General features: G+C 45.5%; 1 protein-coding gene across 6 annotated transcripts in view; it reads right to left on the minus strand.

The window, feature by feature from the left end:
• Positions 1-472: 472 nt before the first annotated feature.
• USP49 (ubiquitin specific peptidase 49) overlaps positions 473-21,557 on the minus strand; it is a 378,308-nt gene continuing 357,223 nt past the window's right edge. For all 6 annotated transcript variants that reach the window (XM_063955079.1, XM_063955073.1, XM_063955075.1 and 3 more), the window contains one exon: positions 473-3,044. In XM_063955079.1, the coding sequence (XP_063811149.1) occupies positions 2,824-3,044 (221 nt within the window). In that variant the 3' untranslated portion in view covers positions 473-2,823. The remainder of the gene's footprint in view (positions 3,045-21,557) is intronic.

A 21,557-nucleotide genomic window follows, 5' to 3' on the forward strand; every position in this document is an offset into this window, starting at 1 on the left:
GGACCAGTCTATACCCCATGGTACTAAATGGATTCCCAGTATCCCCTAGGACGTAAGAGAAAATTAGTCAAGAAACTAGACCTACGCAGTATTAAATTATTCTTTCAGTCTTCATTAACAGTTTTGTTTGTAATGATGTACACGGGAGTAGAAGGATGCTCTCTGAGTGACTATCCTTTGTAGTTATGCTGGGATAGGGGACATGTCCATAAAACCAAACAAAGATAATAGAGCAAGGATGAGACAAAACATGGGGGACCCTTTTTGCTTCTCCTGCTCTGGTTAAGTCTTCTGTGAACTTCTTGAGCATTTTTTTCTAAAGATCAAAGAGTACTTCCATCTCTCCTGTATTCACCTATCAAAGTGATTGGAGAAGAGACACACGTGCATTTGGCCTTAAATGGCCTTTATCAAATCAATTTGCAAACATATATGACACCATAAGAAGAGTCATAAATATGCCAAAACAATCTTTACCAGACTTTGAAAATTTATTAAGCTTTGAAGACTTGAGTCAATATCATACAAAATAAAACTGAATACAATTTTGTGCCAGCACATATGGGACTTGGGTTTGGACAGACTCCTGAGTTTGACAGGTGAGGAGACCAGCAATAAGAACATACAGCTCCTTTGAAGAACTACTGCTCAAAAAGGGGTTTAGGATTAGTAATAACATCTATCACACTGTAAATTAATGATCATTTTGCAATCAAGAAGCACAGGATGTTAAAAAAAGGCTTTGGAGAGATGGCTTTTGCCCCTGATTTCAGTTGCTTCTCCAGCTGAGGTGTTAAATTAAACAGAAACAAAAAACACATACAGAACAGACAAACCATAATATTGCTTCCAAAAAAAGCAAATATTAACACCAGTGTCAGACAAGGAAGATTAAAATGTCTGGCTGCAAACTGCTGTGATGCACAACGTCGTCTTGCACCAGACATGGACTGTACTAGCAAATCTAATTGTTCATACAGTCCTAGGGAGAAATGAAGCACGATTGTGTGCTGACCATATTGGACTAGTATAGATCATCACACTGTGGCGTGCTAATAGACCACAAGAGATAAAACAAGCCATCGCTATCATTTTTAAAGGGATTTAGAAGTGGCTAAAAAGAACACTGGGAAGTGTGCAAACACATAACACACTAGGTACTTGAAACATGATCTCCACCTAAATCTTAGATCACAGAATGAATGTGTGAGTGGTGGGGGACATGGATTAAACATTTTACTGAATTCTAGTTAATTAACAATTTCTGCTGCTTTTTTCACAGTTTCTGGCTCCCAAACTGGATGGATGTTGGTGCTGCTATACAGAAGTGCGCATAGCAATCAAACTAAAGATGAAAACGCCATTATTTCATTTACTTTTGGGTATCATTAGGTCTTCAATTCTTAAGGCCCCTACAGACTAGGTGGTTTTTTTAAAGACCCATTGGAACATCAAATGGTTCAAAACGTAAAATGTGTATGCACTATGCGTGCTCCCGCGATGTTGTCAGTCGCATCTTAAGATCTTCCCTACATGCAGCTCAATCTGATGATATCGTCAACGACAGCATATCCAGAACGTGGTCACTGGCGATATCTTTTATAATGTCGCATAGTGTGTATGAGTTATATCGTTTGTCCAGGAGTTCAAGGGAAATCATTGACGACATTGCATTGTTTGCAAGTCATCTAGTGTGTACCTAGCATTTAGGTCTTTCAGTGGTGGATGTAATGCAAATGTGTATGCCACAAAGATTGCATGCTGGACACTGTACTGTAGTTGACATTAGTGCAAAGATCACAATTGCAGAAGGGTACCAATATTATCACCAAGCAATCACTTATTACATAGGATCTAATATATGTAACATTTGGGGCTTCAGGTTTTAAAGTTTAAGTTTTTCAGGAATTCAGATCACCATGCTTATAATATACTAATTTATTAAGAAGTGATCTCTAGCTTCCCCCATCATTCGTGTAGTGATACTCCTCAGTCCTAGTAGAAGATACTTGATGATCATGATCTTGCTCCTGGACAATTATTGGAACTTATTTGATACCTGGTTCCCAAAAGTACCCATACCTGCATACTTGTTAACTGTGCAATGAAAGGTTTTAAAAAGTAAAGGTGAAGAGCTCCTTTAAAAACCGCCGTACAGAAACGATCAAGGAAATACCAGTTTCAGAATAAAAGCACTATTATACAGACGAAACTAAAGTCCATATATATTCCTGAAGGCTACACAACAGATTTCCCATGAAGTCAGGAATGACAAAAAAAACAAATAAAGAAATGTAAAATCATTTAACCTTGAGGGGAAAAAAAAACCTGTGCACATACACTAGTCTCCTGCAACACATTCGCCATCGATTACTGCACTAGAGGCTTCTGAATATGATCACTATTAATTCTTGCAATTTTATAGACAAAAAAAATAAAAGAAGGCAACACAACACCTTTTGTATTGATAGAGACTCCCTTTCTCTTGAGCACATTTTAGGGCTAAAAAAAAAGTTCTAGATCTTCAGATGTAAATAACTTCTTAATGAGAATTTGTAGGAGAGTGCTATCCCACACTTTTCCTCCATGCAGACACACATTGGAGCCACTTTTTGCCATTTTCCTGTAATGAGGTGGACTCCTACTGCAAATCTTCTGTTGCTACTCTGACAAGATGAATAAAACACAGCTAAGAATCAGTCTACAGACTTTTATAAAAGAAAAAAAATAAAACCACCCAAGAACAAAAAGAAACAAACAACCCCACCCAAAAAGAAAATAAGAACTATAAAATAGTCCGGATTTACTCCGGCACTAGTGGTGTCAGGGTATGGTTATTCGTCTGCTGCGCTCCTGGGGACTGGACGGAGCCTGAGGTGAGAAGAGAAGGTCAGGGATTCCTGCATCACTTGGTATGTTGCTGCTTTGCACGGTACTCTGTGGGTTACTCCGTTGGGTGTAAAAAAGGATGTAGGCCTGTGTCCTGCACACCTCCTCAACAGAGCACATGTTCAGTTTGGAATCATTGCAATGAACCCAGAATCCTGATGGAGAAAAAAAAAAATATAAGAATGAGAAATGGGAATATACATATGAATACTACAGGAGAAATCCAATAATCTTTTATCAGAAATCATAGCGTCAGAAGGCAAATAGCAATCTGGAGAGCACTCCCCCACCCCCCTAAGATCTACTGTTAAATGGTATCATGCCTAAAATAACTTTGTAAAAAATTTAGCCTATTTAAAAAGGAACATGTCCTCTTACATTATCGTTGCAGTTGCCCTTATCAGCATGCCAGGTCCAATGTGACTTGGCTAGCACTGAGAACCTTTTGCTCCCTCGTATAGTTTATTTAGTCGCAATGCGGGGGGACAAAACTGTCTAACGAGACTACACTGAGTCACTTGCCATACTACACTTGTACAGCTGTTTGCAAATGAGTATGAATCTGTATATGAAGTGTTACGATGCAGCGTCTGTAGCTTTTATTTCATGCCAAGTTCCCTTGTGCTTAATCTGTATATACAAATGTGTCCCCATTCATCTTTGCTGCAGTCACACTAAACAGCCCCTCTTGGCTCGCCATGTTGACTGAGAATCTTCTAGCATAGGACGTCTTTTTTTGCAAAACTACGTCTTAGTCACAACACAATGCGACTAGGATGCAGGAGGAGACCGATTAATTTGATATATTACACTTTTATATCTTCTTGCAACTGAGGGGCAGATTTATTAAGCTTGGTGAAGTGAGAAAGTGGACGGGGATAAAGTACCAGCCAATCAGCTCCTAACTTCCATGTTACAGACTGGGTTTGAAAAATGAGAGTTAGGTGCTGACTGGCTGTTATCACTTTCCACTTTATCACTTCCCCAAGCTTAATAAATCTGACAGTCTCTTATTCTGTACACGTAGTGCTACAATGTAGCAGCCGCAGTTTTTTTTCAAAAACAACTTCTGTTTTGCTCCGTCACAGACAGTATGAAAGGGTCATATATCAAATTAAACAGCACAGTCTCTTAGTGTGTACTAGCCACAATGCGTTGCGACCAAGGCACATTTTTGCCAGAAAGAGATGCCAGATGTTAACAGAATTTCACGGGACCTGGTGGCTACTCATGCCAGGCACCTCGCACTGCATGGTGTATTGAGGCTGGATATACACATAACATGAATTCCTGTGCGGTTACTCTGACCAGATGAATAAAATACAGCTAAGAATCAAGCTACATACTTTTATAAAAGAAAGCAAAAAAAGAACCCAAGAACAAAAATAGGATTTTAATTACCTACCGGTAAATCCTTTTCTAGTAGTCCGTAGGGGATACTGGGGTCCACATTAGTACCATGGGGTATAGACGGGTCCACTAGGAGCCATAGGCAATTTAAAGAATTTGATAGTGTGGGCTGGCTCCTCCCTCTATGCCCCTCCTACCAGACTCAGTCTAGGAAACTATGCCCAGGGAGACGGACATACTTTGAGAGAAGGATATAAAAGGATGGTGGTGAGATTCCGAACCAGCACACACAAACTAGTGTCCACATTAGTACCATGGGGATGTACTAAAGCTCCCAAACCGGGTGGGAGAGTGCGGAGGTTCCTGCATAACTGATTGACCAAACTGAAAGTCCTCAGAAGGCAAAAAGTATCGAACTTGTAGAACTTGGCAAACGTGTTCGAACCTGTAAAGCCGAGACACCCCGGGCAGCCGCCCAGAAAGAATCCACCGACCTAGTAGAGTGGGCCTGTACAGATTTTGGACACGGCAAACCTGCTGTGGAATAAGCATGCTGGATAGCAAGCCTGATCCAGCGTGCAATTGTCTGCTTTGAAGCAGGACACCCAATTTATTGGGATCAGAGAGAACAAACAGCGAGTCAGATTTTCTGTGGCGAGCTGTCCGCTTCACATAGATCTTCAAAGCCCTCACAACATCCAAGGACTTTGAAGTAGAAGAGGTGTCTGTAACCAACGGAACCACAATAGGTTGATTGATATGAAACGCTGACACCACTTAAAGAAGTGACGAGTTCTGAGTTCAGCCCTACCTTCATTAAAAATCAAATAGGGGCTTTTGTGAGACAACGCCCCCAGCTCCGACACACGCCTCGCAAAAGCCAAGGCCAACAGCGTGACAGCCTTCCACGTAAGAAACTTGACGTCAACATCCTGTAAAGGCTCAAACCAATCCGATTGCAGGAACTGCAACACCACGTTGAGATCCCAAGTTGCCGTAGGAGGCACAAAGGGCGGTTGGATGTGCAGAACCCCCCTTCAAAAATGTCTGAACCTCAGGGAGAGAAGCCAATTGTTTCTGGAAGAAAATGGATAAGGCCGAAATCTGAACTTTTATGAAGCCCAAACGTAGGCCCACATCCACACCTGACTGCAGAAAAAGGAGAAAAAAAGTCTCAATTAAAATTACACCGCAGCAAATTTCCTGTTCTCACACCAAGAGACGGATTTTTTCCAAATACGGTGGTAATGTTTTGAGGTTACCCCCTTTCTGGCTTGGATCAGGGTTGGAATAACCTTATCCTGGATCCCTTTCCATGCTGGAATTTGACGCTCTACCTCCATGCCGTAAAACGTAGCCGTGGCAAGTCTTGATAGACAAACCGCCCCTGTTGGAGAAGGTCCTCGCGAAGAGGTAGAGGCCATGGATCCTCTCCAGTAGATCCGCATACCAGGCCCTTCTTGGCTAGTCCGGAGCAATGAGAATTGCTTGAAACCTTTTCCCTTTCCATCCTTTAGAGAATCTTTAGGATCAATGGGAGTGGTGGAAACATGTACACCAGCTGGTAGACCCATGGAGTCACCAGAGTGTCCACCGCCACTGCCTATGGGTCCCTCGACCTGGAACAATACCGCTTGAGCTTCTTGTTGAGACGAGAGGCCATCATGTTGATTTGTGAAATTCCCCACCGACGTGTCAAGCGCCCGAACACTTCCGGGTGGAGGCCCCACTCTCCTGGGAGTAGGTCGTGTCTGCTGAGGAAGTCTGCTTCCCAGCTGTCTACTCCTGGAATGAAGATCGCGGACAACGCCACAGCATGTCTTTCTGCCCAGAGGAGAATCCTTGTTACCTCTGACATTGCTGCTCTGCGTTCCACCTTGTCGGTTTATGTATGTTACCGCCATCACATCGTCCGACTGAACCTGAATGGCTTGATCTTGAAGATGCAATTCCTGTAGAAGGGCGTTGTATATGGCCCTTAGTTCCAGAATGTTGATCGGAAGAATGGCTTCCTGACTTGACCATTTTCCTTGGAACTGTTCCCCCTGGGTGACTGCTTCCCAACCTCTGAGGCTTGCGTCTGTGGTTAGCAGAATCCAGTTTTGAATCACGAACATTCGTCCTTCGGTCAGGTGAGAAGTCTGAAGCCACCACAGAAGAGAAATCCTGGCTTTTGGCGACAGACGGATCCTCCAGTGCATGTGAAGATGCGATCCGGACCATTTGTCCAACAGATCCAGCTGGAAGGGCCTTGCGTGAAACCTTCCGAACTGCAGCGCCTACCATCTTTCCCAGAAGGCAAATGCATAGATGCACCGATATCCAGGTTTGTCCTAGAACATCCCGCACCATGGACCGGATCACCAATGCCTTTTCCAATGGAAGGAACACTTTCTGTGCCTCCGTATCCAGTATCATCCCCAGGAACGGAAGCCTCCGCGTTGGCTCCAGATGAGATTTTGGTAGATTCAGAATCCATCCGTGACCCTGGAGTAGTCGGGTTGAGAGTGCAATGTTGGCAATAACCTGTCCCTGGATGGGGCTTTTAACAGCAGATCGTCCAGGTACGGTATTATGTTTACTCCCTGTTTGCGGAGGAGAAATATAATTTCTGCCACTACCTTGGTGAACACCCTCGGTGCCGTAGAGAGGCCAAATAGCAGGGCCTGGAACTGGTAGTGACAGTCCTGTAAGGCAAACCTTAGATAAGCCTTTTGAGGCGGCCAAATCGGAATAATAGGATTTAAATTACCTGTCGGTAAATCCTTTTCTCGTAGTCCGTAGAGGATGCTGGGGTCCATTTTAGTACTATTGGACATAGACTGTTCCGCAGGAGCCTTCGGCACTTTAAGACTTTTACACAGTGTGAACTGGCTCCTCCCTCTATGCCCCTCCTCCAGATCTCAGTATAGGAACTGTGCCCGAGGAGACGGACATTTTTGAGAGAGGAATTACTATTAAACTTGTGGCGAGATTCACACCAGCTCACACCATACACAAAAAACATGTCGGCTAACATGGCCTTTAACATAACTCATGCCAAACAGCATGTATAACGCAACAGCAAATGCTGTCAACATCTGAACACGTGTGCAAAAAGATAAACGTAATCAGCAGGAAAAATGAGCACTGGCCAGGCGCCCAGCATCCTCTACGGACTACGAGAAAAGGATTTACCTGCAGGTAATTAAAATCCTATTTTTTCTTACGTCCTAGAGGATGCTGGGGTCCATTTTGGTACCATGGGGATGTACAAAAGCTCCCAGTACGGGCTAGAAAGTGCTAATGTTCCTGCAGAACTGACTGACCAAATTTTAGGTAGTCAGCAGCAAAGGTGTCAAACTTATAAAACTTAGCAAACGTGTTTGCACCTGACCAAGTAGCAGCTCGGCAGATTTGGAAAGCCGAGACACCCCGGGCAGCCGCCCAGGACGAACCCACTTTCCTTGTAGAGTGGGCTTTTACCGAAGTCGGTAACTGCAATCCTGCCGTGGAATCAGCGTGCTGAATGGTACTCCTGATCCAGCGCGAGGACCCCCAATCTTGTTTGGGTCATAGAGGACAAACAAAGATTCTGTTTTCCTTATCCGAGCCGTTCTTGCAACATAAGTCCTCAACGCTCTGACGACATCCAGGGACTTTGAAACGGCTGAGGTGTCAGAAGCCACTGGCACCACCACAGGTTGGTTGATATGGAAAGAAGACACAACCTTCGGAAGAAAGTGTTGAAGTGTTCTCAGTTCAGCCCTATCTTCATGAAATATTAAATAAGGACTCTTGTGTGATAGAGCACCTAACTCAGACACTCGTCTGCCTGAGGCCAAGGCCAACAGCATGACCATTTTCCAAGTGAGAAACTTTAACTCCACCTCTTGCAGAGGCTCAAACCAGTCCAATTTAAGGAACTGCAACACCACATTAAGATCCCATGGAGCCGCAGGAGGCACAAAAGGAGGTTGGATGCGCAAAACCCCCTTCACGAACGTCTGGACCTCAGGAAGGGAAGCCAACTGTTTCTTAAAGAAAACAGACAAGGCCGAAATCTGAACATTAATAGACCCTAACCTCAATCCAGCATCCACACCCACCTGTAGAAATAGGAGAAGTCGAGAAGTCGTCCTAATTGAAACTCCACCGCAGGAGACTTCTTGGATTCACACCAAGATACATATTTTCTCCAAATACAATGGTAATGTTTGGACGTTACCCCTTTCCTGGCCAGAATAAGTGTGGGAATGACTTCATTCGGAATACCCTTACGGGCTAGAATCTGGCGCTCAACAGCCATGCCGTCAAACGCAGCCGCGGTAAGTCCTGATAAACTAACGGCCCCTGCTGAAGCAGGTCCTCGTGAAGAGGAAGAGGCAGAGGATCTTCCAGTAGTAACTCCTGAAGATCTGGATACCAGGCCTTCCTTGGCCAGTCTGGAGCAGTGAGGATTGCTTAAACTCTTGCTCTTCTGATGATCTTGAGAACCTTTGGGATAAGTGGAGGGAACAGATACACAGACTGAAACACCCACTGGGTCACCAGTGCATCTATTGCTATTGTTTGTGGGTCTCTCGACCTGGAACAAGATTTCTGAAGCTTCTTGTCGAGGCGTGATGCCATCATGTCCACTTGAGGAACGCCCCAACAACTTGCCACCTCCGCAAAGACTTCTGGGTGGAGGCCCCATTCTCCTGGATGGAGATCTTGTCTGCAGAGGAAGTCTGCTTCCCAGTTGTCCACTCCCGGAATTAAAATTGCCGACAGATCTTTTGCATGTCTTTCTGCCCATAGGAGTATCTTTATCACCTCTGCCATTGCCGCTCTGATTTTTGTTCCGCGCCTTGACGGTTTATGTAAGCTACTGTCATTACATTGTCTGACTGGGTCTGTATGGGACGACCTTGAAGAAGGTGTGCCGCTTGATGAAGACAGTTGTACACAGCTCTCAACTCCAGAATGTTTATGTGAAGGAGAGTTTCTTGACTTGACCATCTTCATTGGAAGCTTTCGCCTTGCATGACTGCTCCCCATCTTTGGAGACTTGCATCTGTGGTCACCAGGATCCAGGCCTGAATCCCGAACCTGCGTCCCTCCAGGAGGTGAGAAATTTGTAGCCACCACAGGAGCGAAATTCTGGCTTTCGCTGACATGGTTATCCTTTGATGCATGTGGAGATGCGACCCAGACCACTTGTCTAGTAGGTCCCACTGGAAGACCCTGGCATGGAATCGGCCATATTGTAGCGCCTCGTAAGCCGCTACCATTTTCCCCAACAGGCGAATGCACAGATGAATTGATACTGTTATTGGTCTCAAAAGTTGTTTGACCATGCTCTGGATCTCCTGAGCCTTTTCCACCGGTAGAAATACTCTCTGTACCTCGGTGTCCAGTATCATTCCCAAAAATGATAATCTCATTGTCTGTTCCAACTGGGATTTTGGAAAGTTGATCCAACCGTGCTGTTGAAGCAACTTCAGGGACAATGCTATGTTCCGGAGTAGCTTGTCCCTGGATCTCGCTTTTATGAGGAGATCGTCCAAGTATGGAATTATGTTGACTCCTTGTTTGCGAAGGAGAACCATGATCTCCGCCATCACCTTGGTGAATATTCTCTGAGCCGCGGAGAGCCCAAACGGTAATGTCTGGAATTGGTAGCGGCAATCCTGAACCGCAAACCTCAGGTATGCTTGATGTGGCGGGTAAATGGGGACATGCAAGTAAGCATCCTTGATGTCCACTGACACCAGAAATTCCTTTTCTTCCAAGCTGGAAATCACAGCTTTCAAGGATCCCATCTTGAATTTGAAACTTTTCAAATAAAGATTCAGAGATTTTAGGTTTAAAATCGGTCTGACCGTGCCATCCGGCTTAGGCACCACAAACAGGCTTGAATAAAAGCCTTGGTTCCTTTGTTCAGCAGGAACCAAGGAAATTACTTTGTCTTGACATAATTTATGTATTGCTTTCAGGACATTTGTGCTGTCCTGAGCAGAAACTGGCAAGGCTGATTTGAAAAATCGGCATGGGGGAAGGTCTTGAAATTCTAACCTGTAACCTTGGGATACTATCTGTAATATCCAAGGATCCAGGTCTGAGTGAAGCCAGACCTGGCTAAAAAATAGTAGACGTGCCCCCACCCGATCGCACTCCCGCAGAGGAGCCCCAGCGTCATGCTGTGGCTTTTGCAGAAGTAGTTGCTGACTTCTGCTCCTGGGAACCTGACGGTGTTGTAGATTTTCTACCTTTTCCTCTCCCTTTTCCTGTGAAAAAAGGGGTACTCTTAGCCTTTTTGTCCTTGCTGGGCCGAAAAGGACTGCATAGTATGAGAATGATATACTTTTTTAGCCGGTGCAGCTGCCGACGGCAGAAATGCTGACTTGCCAGATAGTAGTTGATATTATGGCATCTAGTTTCTCTCCAAAGAAGGCCTCACCATTGCAGGGGAGCGACTCAATATTTCTTTTGGATTCAGCGTCAGCATTCCATTGGCGGATCCAGAGCGCCCTGCGGGCTGAAATTGCCATAGCAGAGGCCCTTGAGCCCAGTAAGCCAACGTCCTTCATAGCCTCAACCAAGTAACCTGCAGAATCTTTGATATGACCTAGAATTTGCAGCATATCATCTTTATCGACCGTGTCAAAATTAACAATTAAATTGTCTGCCCTCTTTGCACTGCGTTACCTACCCACGCAGAAGCAATTGCGGGCCTGAGTAACGTACCTGTAGCAACATAGATGGACTTTAAAATCGTCTCTAATTTGCGGTCAGCAGGTTCTTTAATGAAGCTGACCCTGGGGCAGGTAAAATGATTTTCTTTGACAACCTAGAGACTGCGGTGTCTATCATTGGGGGTGACTCCCACTTACGCCTATCCTCTTCAGGGAAAGGGCACCCTACTAGGGATAACAAACTTCTTTTCCGGGTTAGCCCAGGATTCCTCAAAGAATGTATTGAAGTCCTTATATGGAGGAAAAGTCACCACCTGTTTTTTATTTAATTTAAAATAATCTTTTTCCTCGGGTGGAGATGTTGTGCCAGGAAATTCCAACACCTCTTTTATAGCGACTATCATACATTGAATGCTTTTAGCCAGTTTGGGATCTACCCCCCTCAAATCTCCAGTGTCGACTTCAGTGTCGGAATCTGTGTCAGTGTCCCTTTGCATAATTTGGGCCAGAGACCTTTTCTGGGAACAGGAGGGGTCCCGAGTAGGTGACGTGGAGGAATTAGCAAACAGAGCATCCTCCACAGACTGTCTCCATTGCTTTGTCTGTTCAGACTCAGAGAATTTCTTTGCTAGCTTAGACATATTACTCTGCAACTTTCTCATCCACACAGGCTCAGAACACTCTTGTGCCTCCAAAATGGGTTCCTCTGGGGAAGAACTTTCTCTAGACATGGTACACACGTGTACAGTCACACCACTCACACACAGGGGAGCTATTGGGGACAGATCTACCTAAGAGAGACCCAGAGGGAATTGCCAGTCCACACCACGCGCCCTATATGTATTGCATACAATAATACACAACCACAGTGCTTTTTATCCAATATGAAGCCCGTAGACTTCAATAAACTATGCGCTCCCCTCCCCCTCTATAACACCCTGGGGTACTTGTATCAGCGATGTGTGAGGAGAAGCAGCGTTCAGGATCAGCGCTCCAGCGTCTCAGTGAGGAGAAAATGGTGCCAAAGTGTTACTAGCAAGTCTGAGAAGCCCCGCCCCCTGTAATGGCGCGGTTCAGCCTCAGTAATACAAAATTTATACTGGCAGGGGTATGTACACCAGCGGCTCCCTTGTGTATACTTTATTGCCAGTGGGAGTAAGGATTTTATTTTTCATGTCCCTCAGAGCGTGCCCCCCCCCCCCCCCGCGTGCCCTGCACCCTGTGCTGAGAGACATGTTTGTTCGCAGCGTCGCACTGGTACCTTAATGCCACCATGATGACCGGAGAGCCCCTCTCTGCTGGACTCCGGTAAATACTCACCAGCCTTCTGACTTCTAGCTCTGTTAGGGGGTGGCGGCAGTGCTGTGGGAGTGAGCAGCAGCCAGGCAAGGGCTTTGTTCAGTACCCTTCAGGAGCTGATGGTGTCCTGTCAGCGGAAGCAGAGCCATTGAACTAATTGAGAAGTTGGTTCCTACTCCCCCCCCCCCCTCCCCCCCTAAGTCCCACAAAACAGGGAAGCTGTTGCCAGCAGCTTTCCTGTAAAATAAAAAAACCTAACAAAGTCTTTTCCAGCAGAACTCTGTAGAGCTCCACTGGTGTGCATCCAGTCTCCTGGGCACATTTTCTAAACTGAGGTCTGGAGGAGGGGCATAGAGGAAGGAGCCAGTTCACACTGTTAAAAAGTCTTAAAGTGCCGAAGGCTTCTGCGGAACAGTCTAGGACGTAAGAGAAATGAAGGTACGCATCCTTGATATCCAGAGACACCAAGCATTCCCCCTCCTCCAGACCGGAGATCACCGCTCTCAGAGACTCCATCTTGAATTTGAATACCCGTAAGTGCTGATTAAACGACTTGAGATTTAAAATTGGTCTTACCGAACTGTCCAGTTTCGGAACTACAAACAGGTTGGAATAACCACCCTGGTTTTACAGCTGAAGTGGAACTGGAACAATGACCTGAGTTCGTATCAGTTTTTGGAATTGCCTCCTGTAAAGTTATACTTGCTTCTTGAGAAGCTGGTAAGCCTGATTTGAAGAATCTGTGAGGTGGGAGTTCCTGAAACTCCAGTCTATAGCTCTGGGCTATAAGAACTTTGACCCAGGGATCCTGGCATGACGTTGCCCATATGTGACTGAAGAATCGCAAACGGGCTCCCACCTGCCTGTCTTCCAGGCAGTGCGGTCCACTGTCATGCTGAAGGCTTAGAGGAAGCAGAACGGGGGTTCTTTTCCTGTGAACCTGCAGTTGCTGGATTTCTGGGTTTATCTCTATTGTCTTTGAAGGCCGTAGAAGAACCTTTGGTTTTGGTTTTAAACTTCGCTGTCCAAAAGGACTGCAGAGTTGGAGCAGTGTAGGATTTTCTAGCCAGGGAAGCAGCGGAAGGAAGGTATGTAGACTTACCCACGGTAGCCTTGGATATCCACGTATCCAGTTCATCTCCAAAAAGGGCTTCACCTGTGAAAGGTAGACTTTCCACGGCTTTCCTGGAATCCGCGTCCGCAGTCCACTGGCGTTGCCACAAGCCCCTGCGTGCTGACACTGTCATGGCAGTGGTGCGTGCATTCAGTAAACCAATTTCCTTTATGGCCTCCACCATAAAGTTAGCAGAATCCTGTATATGCTGTAGGAGTAAAATTATCCCCCCCCCCCCCCCCCCGATGAGGAATCTACCCCGTCAATTAGATTACCTGACCATTTTGCAATGGCCCCAGAGATCCATGCACAAGCTATAGTGGGTCTCTGGGCAACCCCCGCAGCTGTATACAGAGATTTGAGAGTGGTCTCAATCTTGCGGTCTGCAGCATCCTTTAAAGAAGCTGCCCCAGGAACAGGTAAAATGATCTTACGAGACAGCCTAGAAACCGATGCGTCAACTATCGGTGAGTTTTCCCATCATCCTGGGCGAACGGGAAGGTTGTAAGTAACCGTTTTGGGACCTGAAACTTCTTGTCAGGATTTACCCAAGTTGCTTCAAATAGGGAATTTAATTCCTTAGATGCAAGGAAAGTAGCTGAGGATTTCATTTTCACATTAAAATAAGATTCCTCCTCATCCTCTGACACCTTATCAGGAATGTGCAGGTCGTCTCTAAAAGCTTCTATTAGGGCCTATATTCCCCGTGACAAAGCTGTCACCCCCCCTCCCGAGTCCACCTCACCCTCCTCTGGGTCTGATACATCATCATCGGTATCAGCCTGCATGATTTGGGCCAGAGTACGCTTCTGTGGACAAGTGGCAGGGGTCTGAGACGCTGAAAAGACCACTGAATCTCTATTCATCAGGTCATCAACAGATTGCCTTAAGTATTAAATCTCCTTCTCATTTTGGGATAATTATTCGAAATATTTGAAATCATCCCTTTTAATGAATCTAACCATACTGGTTCAGATCTCTTAGCCTGAGAATGTGTACTATCCTGAGTACACGGCAATGGGCCCCCAGATTGAGAAAAACAGGATTTTAATACCTACTGGTAAATCCTTTTCTCCTAGTCCGTAGAGGATGATGGGGTCCACTTCAGTACCATGGGGTATAGATGGTTCCGCAGGAGCCATGGGCACTTAGACTTTTTCAGAGTGTGACCTGGCTCCTCCCTCTATGCCCTTCCTCCAGAGCTCAGTATAGGAACTGTGCCCAGAGAGACGGACATCGAGAAAAGGATTTACTTTTAAGTTAATGGTGAGATTCATACCAGCTCACACTTCAACCATGCCGCACACATGGCATTCAACAAAACACATGCCAACGGGCATGAACATTACAGCAACCGTGCTGAAAACATTTTTAACAAAATAACAACTGCAGGTAAAGTACGCACTGGGCTGGGTGCCCAGCATCCTCTACGGACTAGGAGAAAAGGATTTACCGGTAGGTATTAAAATCCTGTTTTCTCATACGTCCTAGAGGATACTGGGGTCCACTTCAGTACCATGGGGTTATACAAAAGCTCCAGTACGGGCGGGAGAGTGCGGATGACCCTGCAGCACCGACTGACCAAATTGTAGGTCCTCAACTGCCAAGGTGTCAAACTTGTAAAACTTAGCAAACGTGTTTGCCCCTGACCAAGTAGCTGCTCGGCAAAGTTGCAATGCCGAGACCCCCACGGGGAGTCGCCCAGGTTGAGCCCACCTTTCTATTAGAATGGGCAGTCACCGAATTCGGTATCGGCAATCCTGCCGTAGAATGAGCGTGCTGAATCGTACCTCAGATGCAGCGCGCAATAGTCTGCTTAGAAGCAGGACACCCAATCCTGTTGGGAGCATACTGGACAAACAGAGCCTCTGTTTTCCGTATCCGAGCTGTTCTTGTGACATAGATTCTCAAAGCCCTGACCACATCCAGAGACTTTGAAGCAGCCAAGGTGTCAGTAGCCACTGGAATCACAATAGGCTGGTTTATATGGAAAGAAGAAACCACCTTTGGAAGAAATTGCTGACGAGTTCTTAGCTCAGCCCTATCTTCATGGAAGATCAAATAAGGGCTCTTGTGAGACAAGGCCCCTAACTCAGACACCAGCCTTGCGGATGCCAAGGCCAACAGCATGACCACTTTCCAAGTGAGGAACTTCTCCTATCTCCTGTAGAGGTTCAAACCAATCAGACTGTAGGAATTGCAACACCACGCTAAGATCCCATGGTGCCACAGGAGGCACAAATGGAGGTTGGACGTGCAGAACCTCTTTCACGAATGTCTGAACTTGTGGAAGGGAGGCCAATTGTTTCTGAAAGAGAACGGACAAGGCCAAAATATGGACCTTGATCGAATCCAATCGTAGGCCCGCATCCACACCCGCCTGGAGAAAATGTCCTAACAAACTCTTCCGTTGGAGCATTCTTGGTTTCACACCAAGACATATATTTTCTCCAAATTCGGTGGCAATGTTTAGACGTTACTCCCTTCCTGGCCTGAATAAGAGTGGGGATGACTTCCTTGGGAATACCCTTTCGGGCTAGGATCTGGCGCTCAGCTATGCCGTCAAACGTAGTCGCGGTAAGTCTTCATACACGCGCGGCCCCTGCTGCAGCAGGTCCTCGCGAAGAGGCTGAGGATCTTTTATGAGCAACTCCTGAAGATCTGGATACCAAGTCCTCCTTGGCCAGTCTGGGACAATGAGGATCGATCGAACACCTGTTCTTCTTATGAGTTTGAGAACTTTCGGAATGAGTGGAAGCGGAGGGAAGACCTATACCAACCGAAAAACCCAATGGGTCACTAGTGCATCCACTGCTATTGCTTGAGGGTCTCTTGACCTGGAACAATATCTCTGAAGCTTATTGCTGAGACGAGATGCCATCATGTCTACTTGAGGAACTCCCCAACGACCTCTCACCTCTGCGAAGACTTCTTGGTGGAGGTCTCCTGGATGGAGATCGTGTCTGCTGAGGAAGTCTGATTCCCAGTTGTCCACTCCCGGAATGAAAATTGCCGACAGAGCTCTTGAATGTCTTTCTGCCCAGAGGAGGATCTTTGACACCTCTGCCATTGCCGCTCTGCTTTTCGTTCCACCCTGACGGTTTATGTACGCTACTGCTGTTACATTGTCCGACTGGATCTGTACGGGTTGATCTTAAAGAAGATGCACCGCTTGTAGAAGGCCGTTGTAAATGGCTCTCAATTCCAGAACGTTTATGTGGAGACAAGTTTCTTGACTTGACCATCTTCCTTGGAAGCTTTCACTCTGTGGGACTGCTCCCCAGCCTCGGAGACTTGCATCTGTGGTCACCAGGATCCAGTCGCGAATCCCAAACCTGCGTACCTCTAGGAGGTGAGAACTGTGTAGCCACCACAGGAGCGAAATTCTGGCTTTGGATGACAGGATTATCCTCTGATGCATGTGTAGATGGGATCCGGACCACTTGTCCAGTAGGGTCCCACTGGAATACTCTGGTATGGAATCGGCCAAACTGTATGGTCTCGTAGGCCGCTACCATCTTTCCCAACAACCGAATGCATTGATGAATCTACACTTGTTGGTTTCAGAATTTGTTTGACCATTCTCTGGATCTCCAGAGCTTTTGCTACTGGAAGAAATACCCTTTGTACTTCTGTGTCCAGTATAATCCCCAGAAAGGACAATCTTGTCGTCGGTTCCAATTGTGACTTTGGAAAATTTATGATCCATATGTGATGTTGAAGAACTGTCACGGAAAGTGCAATGTTGTGCACCAACCTTTCCCTGGACCTCGCCTTTATCAGGAGATCGTCCAGGTAAGGGATTATATTGACTCCTTCCGGTCGATGGAGGAACATAATTTCCGCCATCACCTTGGTGAACACCCACGGTGCCGTGGAGACCGAACGGCAACGTCTGAAATTGGTAATGACAATCCTGCACTGCGAATCTCAGATAAGCTTGATGTGGGAGGATAAATGGTGATAATGTCGATATTATCTTAGACCGTAAAGCTATAACTCTAGATACACTATTACCGTGGAGCTGCTATGGCCGCTACACTGAATACACGTGCTACGCACTTTGTACGCTATTTGCGTATAGAGTCCCGCACGTGGTACGTACTTGGCGTACACACAGCGTGCGCACACACAATTGATCACCTTTAAACCTTGTTAATGATACAATGCAATGATATGATTACACTTTAAACCCTTAGCAGCAAAGTACTGCAACGATGTTATACCTTAAACCTTAAGTAGCGCTGACGGTATAAAGTACCCGCAGTGCGTACACCTTATCAATACTTATACACTTTATACAGATAAATACACTTTAAAACCCTTGCAGGAAAGTGAAGACACAACACCGATTTGTAGTTGAAACCACAGGGTTCTAAGGCCACCGTGGATTATTCCAAAAGGTACAACAGTACAAATCATACACTACAGGCTAACAAGATAAATCTAAACAGAATAATGGCTACAGAGAATGTACATACGTGAGAATGTTTGCAAGCACAACCCGGCCGGTCCTCCGCTAGTCAGATAGAAAGCGTTCAGAGTCTTCTGACCGGCCAGGCAACAACGGTCTTTTTATACACAACTTACATACACAATACAATGGTCACTGTAATCTCATTCTCCATTGGACACAGAGATGTGTCTTTTCATTACAGAAGAGGTCATAGGTTGATTTGAATAGATGGGCGATGTCTTTCCCCAACTGCTCTGGTGGGTGGTATCCACTGGATTCCCACCGCATACATAATATACAGTAAATACAGTTAATATCTATATTCTACTTTTGCACATAACTATACGCTGGAACATGCGATCTTTCTCTAACCAGCACCGGAATGTTACCTTCAAAATACCCTACAGCTGGATACTAGACATCACCTTCCAACCTTTATCTGACCCTTCCTATCATGCAAAGGCGAATCTCTTAGTCCTGGAACGGTTTAAACTATTGATACTCGCTGATGTGGTGTAGGGGAACTATGGGTACAAAATGCACTATTTGGGTTAAATATGTAATGTTCTAATAACCCTCTACGCGCTCACAAACTCCGCCGTAAATACCCATATCACGCGCATGATCGCCGGAGCGATCCTACGCAAATTGCGGATATGTGCACGCACGGCGGACTGAGTGCACGAGCAGCGGGCATGTGCATGCGGTTAGTACAAGGCATATGCATTACAATATTTTTCGACTTTGACAGTCCACCCTTTGGCAGTCAACAATAACTGCCACTATCTAAACATTAAACAGAAAAATATAAAATACAATATCTACAGATGGTTGGATAAAAATACACAATACATTATCCACAGATAATTGGATGGTAGGAGGAGAGGTGTAGGCGGGAAATGTATGACCTAGTGGGATAGTAAAAGCATGTATGTATGAAATCCATGTCTGAGGGGCATGTATCATCGTGGAGTATATGTTCTAGATAAGCTTTGAGGTATTGCTTATACATTAAATCCTTCTCATCCCGTATTAAGGGTCTGTAAGTGGGCCAACAAACACTACCGAGCTCTTTTCGGCTTCTTGTTCCAACAAATGGGGTGCACATTTAGTTGATGATACATGGAGGGGGAACACATGTGAATGCTAATATGTGGATATCACCTGTCGACTATGTGTGTCACTACCTGAAGGTTGTAGAGATGAGGATAAGACACATATGTACAATACATTCACATAACATTTTCATAATCATTCTTGGGTGTTGATTGAAGTCTTCTCCGGATGGGTGTATTTTTGCTGAGGGAAAACAAAGGAGAAACGGGTGAAAGAAACGGACCATGGAATCACATTTTATCACAACATTGTCTCTATTGATGGGTCATAAATTTAATCAGTTGCTGTAACAATGCCCCCGCTCCTCAAACTCATCACTTTGGTACCGTGCTTGCGCCGCGTTAAAATTTGAACACATCTAAATATCAAACCAATCATTATGACAACTCCCAGGATACAAAGGAGAAACTTTCCTACACTCACGATAACATTTTGAGCCCATTCTCCTAAACCTGAGAACCAATTGCGTGGGTTCAACCATGAGACCCAGCCGGTCAGTTCATTACTCACAGCAGTAAGGGTAAGGTTGTGTCTCCTCCGGAACTCCCACTTCAATTGCAAGATATCGTCCATCTTTTGATCTATGACCTCGGTTGGGTCATCAGTGCCGTTTGTAATGTACGTGCAGCACTTCACACCATACTGAGTTGCCAAGGTGACACAGTACCCGCCTGTCACCGCTGTGATATAATTTAGAACCATCCTGTGCTGGATCAGTTCCGTTTTGTAAGCTTGCAACTCCCTCCCTGTATACCTGAAGGTGTCATCATACATCTCGGTGATATTATCTATCAGGTTCGCTAGCGCATGAATATACCTATAATTTATGATTCCTCTGGCGGTACGGGTGATATCTAACGCGAGTAGGAATTGAATCCTGGTGGATTCGTGGATCAAATCAGAGGCTGCGTGCTCTGTCCTATCTATAAGGTGTTTCTTAACGATGTGTTCATAGTGAGTATGAGTGTAAGGAGCTTGAGCATTGCGGTGAACGTCTTTCATCTTATCATGGGTTATGGTCATAACTTCTGGCAACACTCTTCCAATGTAACACAATCCCTCTGAGTTTGGGGCAAGCCACTTATACGCCTTCCTCCCGCATATGAAATATGCATCATCGGGGAGAACATATGGGACAGAATATGACATTACCATATTGCAAACCTTCCAAGTGAAAAATCCTATCCCTAACTCTCTCATCTGTTCAGTACACGTATCAGGCTGTATGATATGCGCACAGTACCCTGGTGATACTTCTCCAACCCGCATGGTCCTACTTCCTAGAGTATACCTATACCGAAAATACCTTCCACCGTCGGCTATTTGGCGTATAAGTTCTGAGTCTACGGGCATTCTGTCGGCTCTGTGTGAAAATGCCATGGTTTGGTTATTCCATGTCACTTCCCAATTTCTCGGCTTTCGGGAATTGGAAATGTTGAAACATACTAAGGATCTATCCACGTGATATTGGTGGAGCTTCAAACTAGGGGGCCTAGAAATATTAAATTTCTTATCCACCGGTCTCCCACCCCGTAATTCAAGTACCTCATCCATTGTTAAAGGATACGGTACTAGTCCTGACTTGCTCTGACCTTGAGGTACTTGTGAGCACACCCAGCATTCTGTTTGGTTTAAAACCTTACCCACTAATGAGTTATAATCACTCAATGGATGACGGTCCATGTTGATATTAAGGTTGGACTGACATCTCTGGATGCACCCGTAATCAACTATGTTTTCACAGTTTCTACAAATACAATTTTCCTCAGCCAATAACCCTTCACAGTGCCTCCTAGTTTCTTGACTGCCAGATCGTTTTCTGATACTCGCCTTTGCTCGGTGGATGTGTTGCTCTTGGAATTCTACAAATCCGTCCTTGCCATCAGAACCCATTCCAGATCCTCTCTCTACCTCTCTGGTACTCTCACCGAAACAGACTGCTCTGCTCAACAACAGGGTCAACAGGAAAACCCGGAATGCAGTCTCTTGGGGTAAGTCCATCTTGTTAAGGGGAGAGAAAAGGGAGCAAGGAAGGGGGAAAAGAGGGTAATGGGAGATGGAGAAAATAATAAAAAGGAAAAAGAAATTTGGTGCGACAACCGCCTCTGGTCTTGTAGTTCTTCGTGCTCAGGTGCCGTGACAACAGTCCTGCCTCTCAACCTTCCCGGAACAGGCACTCCAGTGATACGATTTCCTCTACACTCTGCTCTTTGTCACGGGCTCTCTCTGGGTCAGCGACCTTCTTACAGTGGGACGAGGGGACCCAAGTCTCTCTCTCGGCAACCTTTAATACTGTCATGCTGGTTAGTAAAACTTGGTACGGTCCTTCCCACTTGTCAATGAGGCAACCTGAGCGTAGAAAATTTCGAATCATTACATAATCCCCAGGTTCAATGTCATGACAATTACTGTTTGGTAGGTCAGGAATCACCAGCTTTAGATTTCTGTTTTGATTCCTCAACTGCTGGCTCATCTTAACCATATATTTTACAGTCACCTCATTATTGCATTTCAAATCATCCTGGGGGTCAATCATTACATGGGGTTGTCGACCAAAATGAATCTCAAAGGGTGATAGGTTAAGGGGGGACCTGGGAGTGGTTCTGATGCTGTACAATACAAGTGGCAAAGCTTCTGGCCATAACAATCCAGTTTCAGCCATCACTTTGCTCAG

The sequence above is a fragment of the Pseudophryne corroboree genome, chromosome 2, assembly GCF_028390025.1.
Source record: "Pseudophryne corroboree isolate aPseCor3 chromosome 2, aPseCor3.hap2, whole genome shotgun sequence".
Lineage (NCBI taxonomy): Eukaryota > Metazoa > Chordata > Amphibia > Anura > Myobatrachidae > Pseudophryne > Pseudophryne corroboree.